Source organism: Pogona vitticeps, chromosome 7 (genome assembly GCF_051106095.1).
Source record: "Pogona vitticeps strain Pit_001003342236 chromosome 7, PviZW2.1, whole genome shotgun sequence".
Lineage (NCBI taxonomy): Eukaryota > Metazoa > Chordata > Lepidosauria > Squamata > Agamidae > Pogona > Pogona vitticeps.
In genome coordinates, this window is record NC_135789.1 from 29,992,369 (window position 1) to 30,011,736 (window position 19,368).

General features: G+C 41.5%; 1 protein-coding gene across 5 annotated transcripts in view; it reads left to right on the top strand.

Annotated features, from left to right (window-relative positions):
- The first annotated feature begins 22 nt into the window (after window positions 1–22).
- The window catches only part of BCAS3 (BCAS3 microtubule associated cell migration factor), a 410,844-nt gene continuing 391,498 nt past the window's right edge, over window positions 23–19,368 (top strand). For 3 of the 5 annotated variants that reach the window (XM_072978539.2, XM_072978537.2, XM_072978538.2), the window contains exons 1-6: window positions 23–152; window positions 3,001–3,088; window positions 4,143–4,197; window positions 5,149–5,224; window positions 6,571–6,677; window positions 13,653–13,734. In XM_072978539.2, the coding sequence (XP_072834640.2) occupies window positions 3,018–3,088; window positions 4,143–4,197; window positions 5,149–5,224; window positions 6,571–6,677; window positions 13,653–13,734 (391 nt within the window). In that variant the 5' untranslated portion in view covers window positions 23–152; window positions 3,001–3,017. Of the gene's footprint in view, window positions 153–761; window positions 1,296–3,000; window positions 3,089–4,142; window positions 4,198–5,148; window positions 5,225–6,570; window positions 6,678–13,652; window positions 13,735–19,368 lie in introns of those variants that run through there. The other 2 variants (XM_078379287.1, XM_072978540.2) reach the window with 2 other exon arrangements.

Here is a 19,368-nt window from a genome sequence, read left to right on the forward strand (position 1 = left end):
GCTCGGGGATTGGAGGAATTGGCCGGTCTGGTCCCACCTCCTTCTTCTCTCTATTGGCTGGCGGCTCGGTGGCCGGCGAGAGGGTCCCAAACATTGCCAGCGAGGGGGTGAAAAAAAGCTAGAAAAAGGGAGGCGAGGTCCGTCCCGCGCCGGTAAGGAGCCCGGAGGGAGGGTGAGGGGAACAGCCCGGAGCGCGAGCGGTGGGCGGGGCTCCCGAGGAGGAGGAGGAGCGAGGGAGGGAGGAGGGGGGATGCTGCTGACCCAGAACAGCCAAGGCGAGCGCGGGGGAGGGGTGGCCGTAGGGGGGAGGGGGAGCTGTGAGGGGGCAGTTGTGAGGAGCGTGGCAGTTGTGGGGAGGGTGGCAGTTGTGAGGGGGGGAAAGGTTGCTGAGGGGAAGGGGCGGTCAGGGGTGAGGGGAACAGGGGGGAAGCTGTGGAGAAGGAGTGGAAGTGGGGCTGGCGGGGAGACTCCGTGAGGGGGGAAAGGGCGCTTGTGAGGGTGTGTGTGTGTGTGGAAGAAAGCTGTAGGGAGATGGACCCTTGAGGAGAATGTTTCATTTATTTTATATATATATATGCCCTTCGCCCGCCTTTCTCCTTAAAAAGGACCCAAGGCGGTTTATAGCATGAAGGTTTTTTTGGGGGGGAGGGGGCGGGGAAGGAGCCCTGGGAGGCTGTGAGGGGGAGACAAAAGTGAGGAGGAAGGTCAGCTGAGGAGGAGGACTGGGGAGGTGTTGAGGTGGCCCTCAGGGCATAGTTTTTTGGGGGGGCATTTGTGAGGGGAAGGGGAATTTGGGGCAGGGGTCGTGAGGTAAAAGCTTTGCCTGTAGAGAGCTATGGTGCCCCAACCCAGGTGTTCTTTAGACTACAATTCCCAGAAGCCTTCCCCACCAGCTGTTCTGGCTGGATTTTTTTCTGGGAGTTGTAGTCCCGGGACATCTGGGTGAGCCCAGGTGGGCAACCCCTGCTGTCTAGGGGGTGCTTTAAGGGGGGAAAGTGTGGAGTCAAAGCAAGGGTGGGGAAAACTCTGGCTCTAGAGCAGGGGCTCCCAACCTTGGGCCACCCAGGTGGTCTGGGACTACAACTCCCAGAGACCCCAGCCATCACAGCTGAAGGGAATGGTAATCAGGAACACCTGGGGGGACAGGGTTGGGAGACCTTGCCCTGCCTAGAGCAAACTAGCTTAGGACTTCCAAGGTCTCACAGGTAGTAAACTGAGGAGGGTGATGGTTTTAAGCGCTGGGAGAGGGCCGAGGCTTCCTCGGTCATGGACTCAGTGGCAGTTTGTAGTCAAAGGTGTGTGTCTGTTTGTGCCTTCTGTGTTATGCCTGTAGTCATAGAAATATGGGTGTTTATCACTTGTATAAGGAGGCTGTATATGGGAGGGGGGGGGAAATGTGGTAGTTTAAAGGAGAGAGCATAGGCGGCGTAACTGTAAATTATGTGGCAGTAGGGTGAAGGAGTGTTTATGTAGAATAGATAATGTTTGTATTTATATGCACATGCCATTTATTTTTATTTTCAGTATACAGATACATACACACACGGGCATACCGTGTTTCCCTGAAAATAAGGCAGGGTCTTATATTATATTTTGCTCCAAAAAACACATTAGGGCTTATTTTCAGGGCATGTTTTTCTTTTTCATGTACAACAATCTACATTTATGCAAATACAGTCAGGACTTATTTTCGGGGAAACAGGGTAACTATAGATCCATATAAACACAAATGTTTTCCACCTCCTCTAATCTGCTTTTCTACTAATAGTGATTGGTGAGGCTAACTATACAGTATATTGAACACCAATAAGTGTAACACTCAGAAACAATAGCAGTGTTTTTAGGCAGCTGTTACATCAGTGGATAATTCCTTTATAAATATCACAGTGGCATATTGAATAAAATACAAATAAACTAACCTACGCTTATATTGGTAGTTTAGAGTTGACTCAGATTTAATTCAGCTGTGCTCCTACATGCGAATGAAAGACTTTGCCTGCTGAAATGTCCCCTTCTGTGCATTTTTTTTAACTTACAGGGATGTGGTTTTCTTTCTTGTCTGGTCAGCATAAGCAAGAGGCACCAAGTGTCACCAGTGTTTTTGTTTGTTTAAGTTTATGGCCTTATTCCACTGCCAGTCCTGTTGTTCATTTGCGGGTCAGGTGGAGTGGGGTTTAACTGCAGATCCTGTTGCCCCCTGCTGGTCAGTGTGCTGTGGGCAGGTTTGTTTTGATCACATTCTTAGAACGCCTTAAAATTATAAAAATAATGGGTGTTTGGCATTAAAGAAAAATTGAAATTTAACGGAATTTGGAGAGATGCAACTTCCTTTTCATGCTTGTTTTTTGCTTGTCTGGGGAAAAAAGTATTACTGGAGAAAATGTGTGGTTGTGTATGTATGTAAGTGTAGCAGTCCCACACATATCTTTTCAAATGTGACTGTACTCTGAAATTTTTAGAAGCCCAGCTCACAACATATACCCATGTGAGTAGTTTATGGTTTAAAACTAGAGTGGGGAATGTGTGGTCCCAGATATTGTTGGACTGTAGTTCTCATCAGCCCTGCCTAGTATGGCCTGTCGAGAAGGATGATGAAAAATTCAGTCAAATCACTTTAAGCAGGCCACAGAGCCCTTATCCCTGACTTTATTTTTAAAGGGCAATCCAGTGTTTATGAAACTTCTCTGCCTCCTTCCTGGAAGTAGTTCTTATACAAAACTGCATCATTCTGCAGCCTCTTGTCCTCCAGACATGTTGAACTGTGATGCCCAACATTTTTCTAGCTGGTTACCCTATTGTGGTTAGGGAGTTCTGAGAACTGTAATCCAGGGTAGCTAGAAGGTTCAAGGTTGAGGAAAGCTGCAGTAGAGTGTGTGTGATGTAGGCCACTTAAAAGGCCAAATGTGCTCATGTGCGTGGAGGGAAGGTCCCCTCACTGAGTGGAAAACTACCAGATGTTCTATAAAAATAAAGTTAACAAAAATCTTCTTCTCCCTACAGGAATCTGTAGACCAGCAATGGCTGCTGAATCCCCCCGCCGACCGAGCCGATGTACTGGAGGAATCGTGGTTCGTCCGCAGGCTGTCACGTAAGTGTTTGAACACTGCTTTTGTAGATGCAGTCCTGAGCCATTTCATATGGAATTGCAAATGAAAGATGACATTTTAAGAGTGTGCCATCAACATCGCTAATACTGATATTTGCTGAAGATATTTCTGTTATGTCAACCCTTAGCGGGGTGGGGAATGTGTGGCCCTCCAGATGTTGGGCTCCCAGAATCCAAGCCAACATGGCCAGTACTTGGTGAGAGAGACTTGCATCATAGTCCAAAAACATTTGGAAAATACCCTAGTCTCCTTCCAAAGTTTAATGCGTTCTCTAATTTATTGATAACTTGCAAGACATAACTTGCATTATAAATAATAGGTATGTAGTGGGAGAGTATTGTTCCTATTGGTGTATTCCTAATGAACCAGCTTTTAAACAGTCATTTGCCATCTCAGAAGCTGAGGAAGCCTATTATTCTGACTGCAGGTTTCATTTAGGTTTTTCTCAATTTGTTATCTTAAATAACATAAAGACTCTCCTAGCATCTTTGTAATAGGGTTTTGCACATTGCCAAATAAGATAAATACATTACGTGTTTCTTACTTTCCTTAGATGAGGGACACCTTGCTTTGACTCAGACAAGCTCTCAGCCAAAATATAAGATGAGACATGTCTCGTGTGTGATCACAAAATGTAATTTTTTAAAAAATCAGTTTTTCCATCTTGTGGACTTTAGTCAAACAGCAAGATGCAAAGCTAACAAATGATTTTTTAAAAAGTGTCATATGTATGAATATTTGCTCAGGATTGTCTAATGTTTACGCACTTATATTTGAGCTTGATTGGGTCATATCAGCCTTTCTATTGATTAGGGGGTGTCTATATGCTTGTATGGACATGGTTGTCCCTGGGATATTTTTTACTGTGTGGCACTTTCAGGTGTATGAGCATTTAAAGTGAAGAAACTTAGTCTCTCCTGGAAATGTCACTGTCACTTTTTTGTGACCTTAATAAGTTGTATTTCAGTGTAGTTCAACTGTATTGGGGGATATGTACGGGCAATCATCTTTCTCAATTTCTTTTCCACTTTTCAGGGAACAGTCATATATGGAGAGTGTTGTTACATTTCTGCAAGATGTTGTACCACAGGTAAGCTTGAATTTTAAGAGCACTAAAGTCATGTTTGTTTTTGTTAAAATACATAGCCTGCTTCCCTGCCTTCTAACCAATATAGGGAATGGAACTGGTCTTAACATTTATACTATCAGTCCTGCTGTCTTGCTGTATTTTATTTGATATAATTTTTATTACTGTATTATTATTTAAATTGTTGTTTGTTTTATTTTTATCTTGATTTTATACCATTGTGTTTATTGTTTGGAATGGTGTATGTTTAGTATGTAAACTGCGCAGAGTGGCCTAGTAGGCAGATGGATGGTATAGAAGCCAAATAAAGAAACACACACACACACACAGAGAGAGAGAGAGAGAGAGAGAGAAAGGTAGGATCAGTGGCAATTTAAAATGCAGAAAAACACTGAGGAGTCTTGTCGTTCTAACAGAAGACTGTTTAGTCAACTATAGCTTTATGTTGTTGTTTTTTTAAAAAATGTATGATGGTTTTGATTGTTTGCCAGGGTTTTAAAAACATTCAACAGCAAACTCACGTTATGAGTGCGAATAAGGTCGTAGTCATAATGGAAGTCTGCTGGGAGGAATTCCAGATGCCACCCCCCAAAAAATATATAAGAAGTAGGTCTCAAATGCTACACCCCCCACAACTCTCAATAAGGACTGAGCATACTCACTAAGCATGAATTGTAAATTGTCTAATGGGAGGAGGATTGGAAAACTGGGCAGGAAACAGAGTAGCAGCTTTTGGTTAGAGTGGCTGGTTGTCTGGAACCCTATGTATTCCATTTAGAATAGAGGATATAGGTGTAACATTTTGTTGGAAGTCCCTTGTGATTTGTTGTCTTACAGATGTAAGTCATTCCATGGGTCTCTGTTAATGACTGCAAATTCAGTGTAGTGTCTCTGTTTCTTTATTAGTTTTTAGGAGAAATACTTTAAACTTTTTTCTCTTCCTCTTTCTTGTAGGCCTACAGTGGCACAACTCCAATAGAGGAAAAAGAGAAAATTGTATGGATTAGATTTGAAAATTCTGACTTGAATGGTATGTTTCTCTGCCCATTTGCAGGTTTGCTGACTTTGTTCTCACAGTATGAATATGTTTAAAAGTGCTAATTTTCACTTTACAACTCTGAAGGTTTTGGAATCTGTGTTGTCTGAAGGTCACTTTCTGCTATACATACAGTTAATGCTACCTCATTCAACATCTGAAAGTCTGCTTCAGGTTATTGTTGCCCCTTGAAGTGGGCAGGGATCCATCATGAGCAGGACATTCTGCACAGCGATCCAGGTTTAATAGAGTCTTTCCCTAGAAATGTTTCCCAGAAACCAAAGCTTTGGTCCATGGGATCACAAAGAGTCGGACATGACTTACCGTAACTACTAAACAACAACAAAACAGTCCATAAAAACGTAGATGAAATAGAACTTGTTAGGCAACGGACCAGCAAGGCTATCCCTAGGAAGTAACTAAGTATGTCTTTGTCGTTTTAAAAAGCGGAACTCTCCCAATTACCTCCCGATGAACACTAGATGTTGCTCAGGGTATTAAATATTGAATACTTGCTCACAATCTTGAATAGAAGCAGCAATGTATATATGGTGTACCTGAATGTAAGAGACTGAAATAGAAAGTGAGAATGGAGTCTATGTTAGTGAACAGGGGTCTGAGACAGCCTTCTCGAATCTGGTGACCTCCAGGTGTGTGGAACTGTAGCTACCATTATCTCTAGCCTGCAGCCCCAATATACCTTCAGCCCAGCACATCTATCTGAAAGACAGGAGGTTAGGAAAAGGTCAGTCTAATCAGCCAAGCCCAAGTATCTTATAAGAATTGTTGAAAAATCACTTTAGCTATCATGCCTTTCAGAATCCAGTGAAAAGACTGGGAATCAGCTGTATTAATAGGCAAAGTGCAATGCACCTATATTATTGTGAGCATTTACAATATTCTAACCAAGTGCCATAAATGTGGAGTGTCTGTTACCACTTGCTGTTCTCTGGTATATATTTGAGATGCAAAAAAGAGTTATCTTCATACATTTAAGAAAGTTATTGGTACTTGTTAGTATATTATAAAGTTGCTCACGTATTAGAAATTTTAGCTAACAAGTGTACATATTAAAAATATAGGAAAACCAAGCAGAATTTGTCTCATGATTGCAATAATATTTTAGCAAAATAGCCTTTGGTCACCTCTTTTTGGATTTTGTAAATTCCCAGTAAAGGCTAACAAGGACCAAGCCCTGCCAACATGTGTTGCTAGCTGCCTGGAGCTGTACGCTAGCAGGCAGGGATAAAGAGAAACAACATTAGGGCTTTTCTAAACACTCATGTATGTATGTATGCAGTAATAACATTCCCACCTGGGTTTTTCTCTGTAACCTTTAGATATAGCAAGGAATGTGGAACTGCATGAGATGCACAGCACTGGCAACGAACCTCCTTTACTGCTAATGATTGGCTACAGTGATGGGATTCAGATATGGAGTATACCTGTAAGTAACTCCCTTAGTATGAGATTGTGCATATTCTTCAGGCAATCCTGATTCTGTCTGGTAGTATTTTGTAGCGTGTTGAGAGGTGTGGGATCAGACATCTGAGAATCAGACGAAGAGTTCTGTGGTAGAAAGTGTACAGAACTTTGACGATACCCTGAACTGAAACTAAGATCTTTTCTGTTTATTGCCATTGGATGGCCACTGAGAAGGCCCTGTGCCATCCAATAGCAATAAAGCACAGGACCTTCCTAGTGGCTACTAAGCACAGGGCCTTCCCAGCAAATGCCACTGGGGCAGTAGAATGACCTCTCCATACAGATCTGCCTAGCACCATCTTTATGATTTTGTCGTTGTTGTTGCCAGGTGAAAACCTTATTATATCAGTATAGTGTAATGGTTAGAGCAGTGATATGTGACTTGGTTAAGCCAGATTCAAGTCTCTACTGACCCATGCCTTTAGGCTAGTCATGCTTGTTCAGACTCACCTAGAGCACAAGGTTGTTGTAATGAAGACAACAAAGCGGTGAGGCGACAAGCCATGGACACTACTTGAGCTGATTGGAGCTGGTTCCATTTATTGTAAGGAATTAAACACACCACACAGAGAGAGTGTGTGTGTGTTTAAAAACATTATTTAAATTTTTACCCCAACCATCTAGTGATCAGGTCACTACTCTGGGCAGATTACAACATCACAACATAGACATAAAATAAAATCCAATAATAATCAAATTAAATCATCAAACAATATGAAAACGAAATCTAAGCTAGCTGAATATAAAAATAGTTGAAACAAAAGATGGTGGCAGAACAGAGATAATTATTTAAAAAATAATGGAATATCAGTAGAAAACAACATTAATCCAGGGTAAGGCTGTGGAAAGCCTGCGTGAACAGCCAGATCTTAACTCATTTCTGGAGCTAGGATGGAAGGGGAATATATTTGTGTGATGTGTAAGACATGGAGAGAGACAGTCTACTGAAGAAGCTCAGTCTGTTTTATTACCAAGTCTGTGGTATGAAGCAGGGGTGCATGTCTCTAATACTGGGCTAGTCTGACATGTTTCCTTAGTGACAGGAAAGAAGTACCCAAAAAACATTTGTGCTCCTTGTTTATTTGTATTGTAAACAAAGAAGGGTCTCTCTCTTTCTTCCCACTCCCTTTTAAAGGACTGTGCTGCTGCAAATCATCATTTCTGTCTGTGAGCATTAGGTGTCGCTAAGATACTGAGTTAAAAACCAGCTTGGCTCTCTCAGTGTCTGGAGCAGCGGAAAGACGGTTAGGAACAAAGAAGTGGGTAGACAGAAATGATATTCCAGATCTTGTTTCATGAGTTGGCGCCCAAGTAAAAGCAGCTGATTTTCATTCTTTCTGCCTTCAGAGGATCCTTTATGTGTGACTCGCCTGCTGAAGAATGCTGGCATATTTTGGGAGAGAGGTGTGTGCGCTCTGTTCGTACAGGACATGGAGGATGCAGGGCTGTGCTCAGTACAGACTGACACCACCCGAAACAACCCAACCCCCTGATTCCTAGACAGTCTGTGTTCTTCATGGAAGTTTGCACGTTGTGTCTGAGCTTCTCAGAGGATGCCATCCTCCAGTAATCAAGGAGGCCCAGATCTCACTGGAACTCGGTGTGAAATGGAAATGGAAATGTTGAACTGTCCAGATGTTTTGTCTTATGACTTGCATGAGCCCCAACCATTACGGTCATAATAAGGAACTAGAGGGTCTAAAGTTATCCCCAACTGTTTTTTAAAGGTAGTTCCTTAAAGCAAAGAGTTCCATAGGCTGCCTTCCTCACGCACTTCTCCATATCAGTTAGTTTGCAGAAAAACACAAGCTGCCTTGAGTCTCAGTCCCAGGTGAAGGACAGGATACAAGTGAAACAAGTGCCCACAGATTGCAGAAGTTTTTTGGAGTGTGTTTCAGGCACTGGCTCAGTTTCCAAAGTGCATGGGCCCAGCCTGCTTGTCCATTGTGACCGACGGATCCTTAGAAAGCCTTACTGCTCCCGAGAATCTAATTTGAAAGCCAAATTTTAGTCTCTCACACCCGCTACAGTGTGATACATACCTAAAGTAATGCACAAGGATATTGCATTATCTTATCTGTCCTCTGGAACAATGTGGCGCTGCCTCATTTTAAAATCTGTGTTTAGAAGTTTGCCCTTTCCACTCCTTAAAAAAAAAAAGCCCTAGAGCTCCAGTCGTTTCACACAGTGCACAAAGCTGCACACTGAAACTAACTTTTATCTGAAGTGCTGTGCTTTCATCCTCTGTTCAGCCGGACACCTATTCAGCACTTAATAAACTAATGTGCTCCAGGCAAACTGGTTTGTGTCTGAGTGATTATGAAGTGTTTATGACAGTTCCTAAGCCAACACCCTCCATAATGGTGTTACACAGGATTTGGAAACACTTCTCGGCCCTTCCTTTCTGATGGTGTCTCTCTCCAGTCTGAGAAGTTTTGCATTAAATCCTCTCAGAGTAAGATCTTTTGACTACCAAAGTGTTACTTGCAAATGGAATATCCCATTTAGATTTGCTTCAAAGGTCTCCTGTAACAGTTGGGCCAAAGTAACAGCTCAAAAGATATGTTTTTTTTTAAGTGTGGCATATTAATCTGTGATGCCCAAGAGGAAGCAGTTTTTTTTCCCCAGCTTCTTTTTTGTTTTCTTTCCAAGAAAAAGTGTGTGTCTGGGGGGGAGAAGGTTAAAAGCTGTTTTAAAAAAGAGAGAAGAAAGAAATAAAATTGCCTGTTTGTGGAATGTAATCAAACAAGAGTCGTAAGGTATGATTGGTGAGTTGGGTAATGTGAGATTTTATTGGAATTAGAACTTCATCTTCCTCCTCTTCGCTCCCCCTTATCTCATATTTGGAAGTTCACATCATGACCAGAAAACATTTGGAACTAGTTTATCTTGCACATTAGAGAGGTGTGTGTCCGTGTGTGTGTGGTGAAACTATTACTGTTATTTTTCCGATTTCATCTGTATCAAAGAAGTTACGAAATGCCGTGTCTGCATGAAAAGCTCACCCACATTGTTTGAGAGAAGAAGTTCTGCTAAATTTTAGAGAAATGGGAAGACTTGCTACTTTTTTAGGAAGGCTGTTGAAAACAGAGCTGAGGACTTGTGTTGATGTACTGCCCAGTGTCATATTCTACATGACAATGCTGGAGGGTTATTTTGTGCTAAATTGCGTGTTATGCTTCAGTATACAGTATACAGTACAGTATATATAGCATAGACCCAGGGTTTGGGCCCAAAACAGCACCCGACTGGTAGGGTAACTGCAGAAGTGAAATTTGATTTGGAAAATGGAGATCATGCAGTAATTAAGAGTTAATTGACATAATGATACTGTATATTCTTGCAGAAAGTGGGAGGTGATTCCCTCCCAGAAGGTGGTCTACTGGGTGAAGCAGAATCATGCTACAATCCCACTATTACCTCTGCACCGAGCACGAGTTATTCATTCTTTTCAATGTCCCTGAAGAAAGTTTAAGAAAACAAATGTGTTGTCATTGTCTTGCTTTAGTAAATTAAACAGTATTAAAATTGGGAACTGGTTTAGCCAATTCATCAGCTGCTCAAAAGAAGAAGCCACTACTGTTTGTCGACTCAGTTGAAGGTTGCCAAATTTCAAGACTTTGTGGAGACTCCTCCAATTTTCAGTGGTGCCTTTCAAACCCTGTCTGCCAAAATAATGAATCTCTCTTCTCTTATTTAGATAATTAAAGTGTTTCTCCGGCCTTCCCACCCTGCTGTTCAGCCCATTCACATTGAGATAAATTCCCCTGGTGTTGCTACAGAAGAGGGCACCTTTCAGCTCATTGCCTAATGTTAAAAGAATTTTTCACTATACAGTGGTGCCCCGCTAGATGCTTACCCCGCATGATGTCGAAATCGTTTGACGATGACATTTTTTCCATCGCTATTGCGATCGCAAAAACGATGGTTCCAATGGGGGAAATCTGCATTACGTTGATTAGGAGCCTGCTTCGTGAACTGTTTGTTCACTAAACAATGATTTTTCCGGTTCCGCAAAATGGCTTCCCTCCCTCCGCAAAATGGCTGCTTTCCGGACCCCTGCTTTGGAAGACAATGATTCTAAACAGCTGATTGGCTCTATGGGCAATCTTTGGTGGATGATGAGGTATTTCCCCATTGGAACGCATTGACAAGTTTTCAATGCATTCCAATGGGGGTTTTTTTTGCTTGACGATGATTTTGCTTAACAGCGATTTCAGGGGAACGGATTTTCATCGTCAAGATGGGGAATCAGAAAAATGGATGAAGATACTGGAGAGTGAGAGCACAGTCTTTTTTTTTCCCCTTCTCCATCTGTTACAAAAATATGTTTCTTTCCCCCTCCTCATATGAAAGTTATTTTCTATGGTTGGAAAATATTTGTTCGCACAGCAAGAGAAATGGGATTCCTTTTGTTTTGTTTGTTATGGATTTGAGCTGGTATGCTCCCAGACAACAAAGTCTGTCATCAAGAATTAAGACAGTGATTCAGATATATCCTTGAAGTTTTTTTTTCCTTTTTTCCTTCTTTTAAAAGCACTGGCCACGGGTGTGAAAGGCACCGATGGCATACCTTCAGTTCCTCAGTCTTTCCCCCCTTCTCACAGATGGGGTAGGGGTTTACTGCTGTACTTGGATCTGGTATGTAAGCTTCTTGCACTTCAGATGTAGGACTCAAGCTGAACAGCCTAGATTTTAGTCCTCTTCCAGCCAAACTTGTCAAGTCCCCTGCCTACGGTTGCGGCTGTCGATCTGTCCTTTGGTGGGAAGAAACACCTGAGGCTGCTTTTAAGCCTCATATTCCATTCTTGAAACCTGTCTCAAAAATGCCTGTGGCTTTTTGAAAGGCCAAAGGGAAAGGTGAAGGAACTTAGAATTGCCAGAGAATTTCCATAAGGGAATGGTTGTGTAGCTGGAATGTGTCTAGAGTGATAGCCATGAACAGGTTTTTCTGCAGGTGCCTTTTGAACAATTCAAAGCTTCCTTCCCTCCATCTCCTCCCCACAAGCCCTTTTAACATCTATATTTTAGCTCCATTTGGGAGACACTGAAGAAGCTAGCTGGCTTGGGGATTAGGGATATAATAGACATCTCCTGTCTTCTCTTCATGTCTGAAAGTACAGTATCAAGCTTTACTCAATGGAAGAGATACTGTTTTCCATGGAGAAGGGTTGCAACTCAGACATTGTCATCTACAGCTAAAAGGATCAGTTTTTTTGGGTGTTGGTGCTGGGAAAAAAACGTTTTTTACCATTTTCTGAAGATTGATACTGAGCTTGATGGGCAAATGGTTCGAACATATATAAAGTGCTTCCTCTTTATGATTTACGGGTTGGAATGGTTGTTCATTAATAGGGCATTTGATTTGCATGTGGGAAGTCCGCAGTGCAGTTCCTGACATCTCGATTTAAAACAAATGGAGCAATATTGGCCCTCCAGGCTTTGGGCCTGAATTCTTGCCACGCCTATCTAGATTGGGCAATGCCAGAGAGTATGTTTTGTATGTGAAAGCAAAATTTGGAGGTGGAAATATTTGTTGCCCATTGCAAAAAAAAAAAAAAATTTTTTTAAAGGACCATCAACCAGCATAGTCCAATCAGAGAAATTATGGGGCCTGCAGTCTAAAACTATCATGGGAATTACCTACCTCTGGGTTACATGGAGGAAAAGTAATGTCTGCATTGCGTCACAGAGATTTCTAAGGGCTACTGATTTACTGACGTACGTAATTACAAGTGCAATCACAGATATAAGACAATGTAAGACTATAAGATGGTTGTTGTGGGTTTTTTGGGCTCTTTGGCCATGTTCTGAAGGTGGTTCTTCCTAATGTTTCGCCAGTCTCTGTGCCCGGCAACTTCAGAGGACAGCACTATGTCCTCTGAAGATGCCGGCCGCAGAGACTGGCAAAACGTTAGGAAGAACAACCTTCAGAACACGGCCAAAGAACCCCAAAAACCCCCAACAAGCAGTAGATCCTGGCCGTGAAAGCCTTCGCGAATACATTAAGACTATAAGACTTTGATATTTTTAAGACCATAGAACATCTATATCAAACTGCTGGATTGTGTTGTATCATCCTGGATTTATAACTCAAGCTATAAGAAATGAGTGGAAAGACAAAACAGTGGCAACAGTTTTGAGAAGTTAACTTAGAAGTATGGCTTAATATTTCTGGATTTGTAAACACTTTGTTTTAGCTTGTGTTTCTAATGCGATAAGTTGCTATTTCCCCAACTTCTTTCTTTATGTCAGCATATTGGTTTTAAAAACATCAGTCTTATTACATCTGTTTTAGAGTTCTCAGCAATTTGACACACTACTTCAGAATGTTTGCTGGTTTCCCAGAAGTTTTATGTTCTGCATCACATCCATTACAAACAGTTTTGAAAATGCATTGTGATGAGTTGTTTGCAGAAAGTCTGGAAAATATTTATTGACCATTTATGTTACTCTGTTGCAGCAGAAAGTTACATACAGTCCTGTAGCATCTTAAAGACTAACAAATGTACTGTATTGTAGTCTGAAATCCTGTTATTACGCATAGTATAGGCTGCACTATAATTAGCCTGTTGAATCAGTGGGTATTTGGCAAACCCATTCCTCCATAAGTTCCACTGATAGAAATGGGCCTTTTCTAGTTGAGACCTGTTTAAATAAGACACAACTAGAGTAGGTCCATTTAAATCCATTACAGAGGCCTTGATTCACCAAATCCTCACTCATTTGATGGGACCTTCTCTGGTGCAAAATATTCTGCTAAGCAAGAGGATTTCAGCCGTAATATAACTGTTTGTGGACTGTAGTTTATAGTCTTGATTCTGCTGATGATCAATGTTTACCGCTGGGCTTACAAACCTACTTAGTAAGGGTGTGCACCTTTGATTTCACTAAAGATTTCACTAAAATGGGTGTGCTTCTTTATTTTCTCATGCAGATCAGCGGGGAGGCTCAAGAACTCTACTCGGTTAGACACGGCCCAATCCGAGCTGCGCGGATCCTGCCGTCTCCGCAGATCAGTAAGTGCAGAATTCTATGTATTAACACACATAACTTTTTGTGCTGTGACCACCAGCAATCGTAGTTGAAAATATAGTTGTTCCTTCGTTCAGATTTTCACACAGGCTTAGAGTGGAATCAGATGAAGACAGCCTTGTTATTTCAGTCATGTGTGTAGCTTATTCAGGGGTGAGGTCTGCTGCTGTTTCTTAACGCCTAGAGGTGTAAGCCCTTCTGCCCTTCCCCATCTTACCTTTCAGTCAAGTTCATTTTGGTAAGAAAACCAATTTCTGCATTGACTTTGGGGTGGTGAGGGAGGAAAATGGAAAGTGTGTTGTTCATTGTGCCTATACAGCCCCTTTGTTGATAAAGTTAGCTGTCCCTCACCCAGCGTGGTGATCCATAGTCTGAACATGAACCCTATCCTCCATCGAACAAATAACAGTCCAGTCACTGTGTGAATAGAACAGGCATGTGATTACAGAAACATGGCTCCTGCTGTTGTTACTAGCTTGGCTGTCAAGGTCAGCTAACCTTAAACCAGACCAAAGCTCTTCTATTCTTGATTCAGAAAATACCAAGTTAAAGGGGGAATGAAGGGAAGGAGCTGGTTAGACACGAACCAATCCGAGCTGGTTTAGGATTATTGGGAGATCTGAAATAAGTTGGATGCCATATTTTTGTGATTTTCAAACCACACCCCCAAATTTTTGTTACTTGTAAGTGCATGATGTCCACGGTTAAATTGGTAAAACAGATCAGAATGCCCTAATCTTCGCTGTGACCATAGTGGAAGCAAAAGTGAAATTGATTCTCTGAGATTTGGTTAAATTTATGATAAATTGACAGGCAGGTTAAATTTATGATAAATTGGTGGACAGGAGAAGAGTGTCCAGAGTTACTGTTAGCATGCCAAAAGCTCAGATAAATAATCTGTGGCAGGTCAGGTTGGAAATGGCATATCAATGTAAGATTGGAGAGAGAATGAATTCCAGTTGTTGTGGAAACTCTGTGTCCCACCTGTGATACAAAGAAACTGGTTGGGAACAACTGAACAAATGAACCAGTGGCCTAGTTCAATAGGAGGCATTCATGTGTTTGCATACATAAGGCAGTTTAGGCCAGTGTTTAGGCTGAGATAGGGCTGGAAAGAGTAGCCTGTTTCCTCTTACAGGAAGGTGCTCTAATATAGTGATATATGCAAAACATGTTGTTTGCATACAGAAAGTCCCAAGTTCAGTCCAAGGCATTGCCAGTCAAAATAATTTCATAGAGTAGTTGATGTGAAAAGCCACCTCTCTGCCTGTGACCCTGGTGTTATTCTGCCACTCAGAGCAGGCAAGACAGAAGCAGACAAACTTGACTTGCAGTTAAATGGCTTCTGACACCTATAAACTATCAAAATATTTTCTGCAATGAAGCAATTAAATTTATTGAGTGCCAAAGACATGAGGTTATGCTTCTTCCTTTTCTTCATCTTAAAAAGACTGAAATTTGTGTGTATGCTTCTGTGGCTTTACAGGTGTACTTTGGAAATAAGAATTTCCTGTTGGATGCAAAATCTGTATCCTGGGAATCTCACCTTTAATTCAAATTCAGGTTTCTAGCCCTTATGGTAACAGCAAAGAGCTAGGGAATTAATTGCAACTTTGTATTGTCAAACCATTTATGGATGGTTTTGATAGTCCATTGCTGTAATGAGAGAATAATTTAAATCGCTTTATGCTAAAGTAATTGAAGACTTTTTTTACCTGTGAGTAAGTCCCACTGATCTGAGTGTGTTTACTTCTGATTAAGTTTGCATTGGTTTTACTTTGTAAATTATTATTTTTGAAAATATATTTCAGTTTCTCTTTACACCGCTCGGTAGAAAGTATATAATCTTTGATTAAAAGCAACCAGATGCGTTATTGAGTGGGATCTGGAATCAGATGAAAGTCAAGCTTGTAATAGGAGGTCTTGGATAGCCAGCGTATGGAGCCAGGATCAGGAGAGGAATAAAAGAGGTTTTTGTAACGAAAAAGCCGATAGCCATCAGTGGTGCTGAAACAGCCTTTTACTGGGAAGCTATTTTTAAAAAGTACCCTTCGATGTGGGGGCTGCCAGTGGATAGATTTGGCGTGTTCCTCGAAAGAGATCATAGCCTGAGATAAGCAACTCATTCCCAGGTGTGAAAAGAAAAGCTCCGGCTTTTAGCTCAGTGGCTGTTTCAACATCATAGCTTAATAGTTTGTCAGCTATGTTGCTAAAGCCCTGTAATCCTTTTGATGTCAGTCCTCTTAGCCGAATCACACTCTTGGAAACATAAAGCAAGCTCTGTGGAAGACTTTATTTTGTGCCTGGGCTTTACCAAAGATATTTCACTGTTATCTGATAGAGCAAGTCTTATAACATGTGCCTCTGTGTGTTTCCATGGATTTAAAAACATAAGAAGAGCCATGCCGGATCAGACCAGAGATTTGTCTGGTCCAGCAACTCAATAAAGGCCTCTAAGGAGTTCCCAAATGGGATATAAGCCCAGTAACACCATTTTACTCGTATTCTTCAGCCACTGGAATCCAAAGACATGTTTCCATGAAAAGTCATTGAAAGTCAATTCAAGTCAACCCCCCCCCCCGAAAGCACTAATATAAGTGAGACCAGACTTTCCTCACTTGGATGATGAGAAAAAAATACTGATAAATCAGTGCAAAACTTGGCCCTTCTCTCTGAACAGATGCTTTGTCTGGATAAGCCCTGATCAAAATATTTTCCCATCCATTTTCTCCACACAATTCATAATAGTCGCGTCTCTCATTACTTACTTTGTTTATAAAGCTAAACAAGTCCAAATGTTGTAACCATTTGTCATCACAGCGGAGTTGCTCCATCACCTTGAATACATGGGTTGCCTTTTTCCACACCTTTGAAGATCTGGCTAACAGTCTGGTTCTCTGCCTTCCAGACTTCGCAGCAACAGGATCGAATTCCCGTTGGTTTCTTTGTGATGGGAAGTTTTTACATCTGCTTTGGAACTGCCCACTGTAGAGGTTTCTGGGAAGTATTATGTGTAAAGTTATGCAAATGTAATATGTAGGTTCACTGCTAGACCAAGGATGCTTCCATGTAGAGGAGTCCTAATATAATCCATCCAAAAGCAATATGCAACTTTTCTGCCTTTTCCTCTTTGAAACATTTTAGTGGGGAGGAAATAAAACAGATTGATGATGTGGTAGGAAGAAGAGCATGTCTGGTCGCCTGAAAAATGCCATAAACATGGTTTGAATGTACAACAAAAAAATTATGTGGAAGCTGCCTAAAAGTCGTAGAGTTAAGTAAGAGTTCCTTAACTGTAGGTGGGATAAGCCTAAAACCTTGATAACTCTGGTCTACCTAGTGTTTGATTCTTAGGTTAAACTGCAAATTTCCCCATCCTGCTAAAAACTCTACCACCTCTTATAAAACTGCAAAATCTTTTGTGTCTATGAAAACTGGGAAGAGAAATTGCCTTGCACTGACTCCTCCAGCTCAAAATAAAGATATGAACTGAAATGTCTCACATGGCCTTGGATTAAATTCCAAGTTATACAGCATTTTGTATTGCTCACATCTGTGACATGTTTTTTTTTTTAGGCAACCTCAAGGGCTGACTTAGCGTGTTTCTCTGTGTTAAATAAAGTAATAATAATAATTTAGGTTGCTCTGTAAAGGAAGGCAGATGTTAAAATGCTTGTATGTGGTCAGACATCTTGGGTGGCTGTAGGTTTTTCCAGTCTCTTAATACAAAAGTAATTCTTTAGCAGATGTACTTCATAAACGTAACTTGGTAGGTGACTCAGTGGTAGCAGCGTTTAGGTGGCCTAAGATGACTAGGTAGCTTATTAGACACTATCACTTAAGTGATGTGTTTCAGGTTTGACCAATAGCACAGTGAAAATGTTCTACGTAGACCCTGAAGACAAATTACCGAATGTAATTCTTGCATGTTGGAACTTTTTTTTAGAGCAGTATATTAAAATGTGGGCAAAGGTTCTAATGAAATCCATATTTGAAACCCTTCCTTTACTGGCGTGCTTCATTCTGGGATTGATCTTTTATATATTGTTAAATATATAATCTTGGTTGCTCAGCAGTAACCACAATAGAACCACGCGTTTTCTGCTTCACCTGCTCTTAAGCTTCGTCTTGGAAACCTTTGGCTGTGTTAAGAAGTTACAAACTGCAGTCATAGTAATTTTATCCTCTTATTCTAGAATTTGGGGCCCCACCTTGACAGGGACAGCTTAGAAATTTTATTGCCTAATGTAAAAATTACCCAGTTTATTAATAAGTGCAGAGCGATAAAGTCAATGACTCCAATAATGTTAATGTCTTATATATAATTTCCTTAAAAATAGTACATGGTAGAGTAAGTGCAGAAAAGGCACCAGGTATGCACTGTTTGAGTTCAAAGGGGGATTTGGAACCAGGGAAGCATTATTCTTCATCTATATACTTCTGGAGAAATGTCACAACAGAAATATGGAAATGTACTGTATTCTTGGATCCTCTTGAGGAGAATATATCCTCTATGTAGATACCCACCTTTCTCTTCAAGAGGATACATTTCCATATTTGTGTTGTGACACTTGTCCTGAAGTACATATATGAAGAAAAATGCTTCCCTGGTGCTTAAACCCATGAGCTATCCATTTATATTTTAATATATATTAAAATATAGCTGGATAGCTCAGTGGGTTCAGTATCTGTCTTTAGAGCCACAGGTTGGGAGTTCAATTCCCCACTCTGCCTCCTTGACAGGGATCCCTTCCAGCTCTGCAGTTCTAAGATGATGATGTTGGTGATGATTATTGCATAAACAATACATACATTTGCTTTATTGTGTGAAAGAAAAACTTTGACAGCAAGCTGATGGGGGACGTTAGTAAACAGAGTCCAAAACCCTATTGCCTTGTCATGCTAGCAGTGCACAAAGGGCGCAACCGTTGGAAGTAAACTGCCTCAAGTTAAGGAAGCGCTGTAGACTCTCTCTCTTACATACAGAGCAGCATGACTCAGTGTGTGACTTGAGGCCATTTGCCTCCAAAAACTACATGATTTGTGTAGCTGTGCAAGAGGATTTTGACAAAAGGTCTTGATTCAAGAGACCTTTTGTCAACAGACGTTTACATAATTGTTAATATAATGTGTGCTGGCAACCAAAAGCTGTAATGAAAGAGGAAGGCAAATTACAGGGAAGCCAAAGGTAAAAAAAAGAGAGAGAGAGAAAAGGTAAAGGTAAAGGTTCCCCTTGACAATTTTTGACCAGTCGTGTCCGACTCTAGGGGGCGACGCTCATCCTGCTCTTCAAGCCATAGAGCCAGCGTTTGTCCAAAGACAATCTTTCCGTGGTCACATGGCCAGTGTGACTTAGACACGGAACGCTGTTTACCTTCCCACCGAGATGGTACCTATTTATCTACTCGCATTTGCATGCTTTCGAACCGCTAGGTTGGCGGGAGCTGGGACAGGCGACGGGAGCTCACTCCGTCGCGTGGATTCGATCTTACGACTGCTTGGTCTTCTGACCCTGCAGCACAGGCTTCTTGCGGTTTAGCCGACAGCGCCACCACGTCCCTGAGAGAGAGAAAGAAGTGTGATAAAGATGCATGCTCCTGTCCCTGCTTTTGAGTCTG